The sequence below is a fragment of the Haliaeetus leucocephalus genome, unplaced genomic scaffold (genome assembly GCF_000737465.1).
Source record: "Haliaeetus leucocephalus isolate CR32 unplaced genomic scaffold, Haliaeetus_leucocephalus-4.0 Scaffold184, whole genome shotgun sequence".
NCBI classification, from domain to species: Eukaryota; Metazoa; Chordata; class Aves; order Accipitriformes; family Accipitridae; genus Haliaeetus; species Haliaeetus leucocephalus.
In genome coordinates, this window is record NW_010972620.1 from 11973289 (window position 1) to 11973581 (window position 293).

The 293-nt window shown below is 72.0% G+C and overlaps 1 protein-coding gene across 1 annotated transcript in view; it reads left to right on the forward strand.

The window, feature by feature from the left end:
* Positions 1-110: 110 nt before the first annotated feature.
* The window catches only part of KNDC1 (kinase non-catalytic C-lobe domain (KIND) containing 1), a 66337-nt gene continuing 66154 nt past the window's right edge, over positions 111-293 (forward strand). Inside the window, exon 1 of the mRNA XM_010564901.1 lies at positions 111-209. Coding sequence (XP_010563203.1) covers positions 111-209 — 99 coding nt within the window. The remainder of the gene's footprint in view (positions 210-293) is intronic.

The following is a 293-nucleotide window of genomic DNA, read 5'->3' on the forward strand; positions in this document are numbered from 1 at the left end:
CGCCGGGGGCAGCCCGCGGGCGGGTGTGGGGATGCACTGCGGCCGAGGGCCGTGCTCCGGGCGCGCAGGGAGGCTGCGGGGGTGAAGCCTCTGCTCCCTCGCCGGGCGGAATGGAGGCCGTTGGCTCTGCAGAGGACGTGTTTTATGAGGAGGAGGAGGAGGTGAGCTGTTACGACTTCGAGCCTCTGCCGACGCTGCTGGAGGATGAGGTGAGTGAGGCAGGTGCGGGGACGGAGCCGCCGCCGCCCTTGCGCTCACCTGTGCTGAGGCGGCCTCAGGGGAGGCCCGCGGAC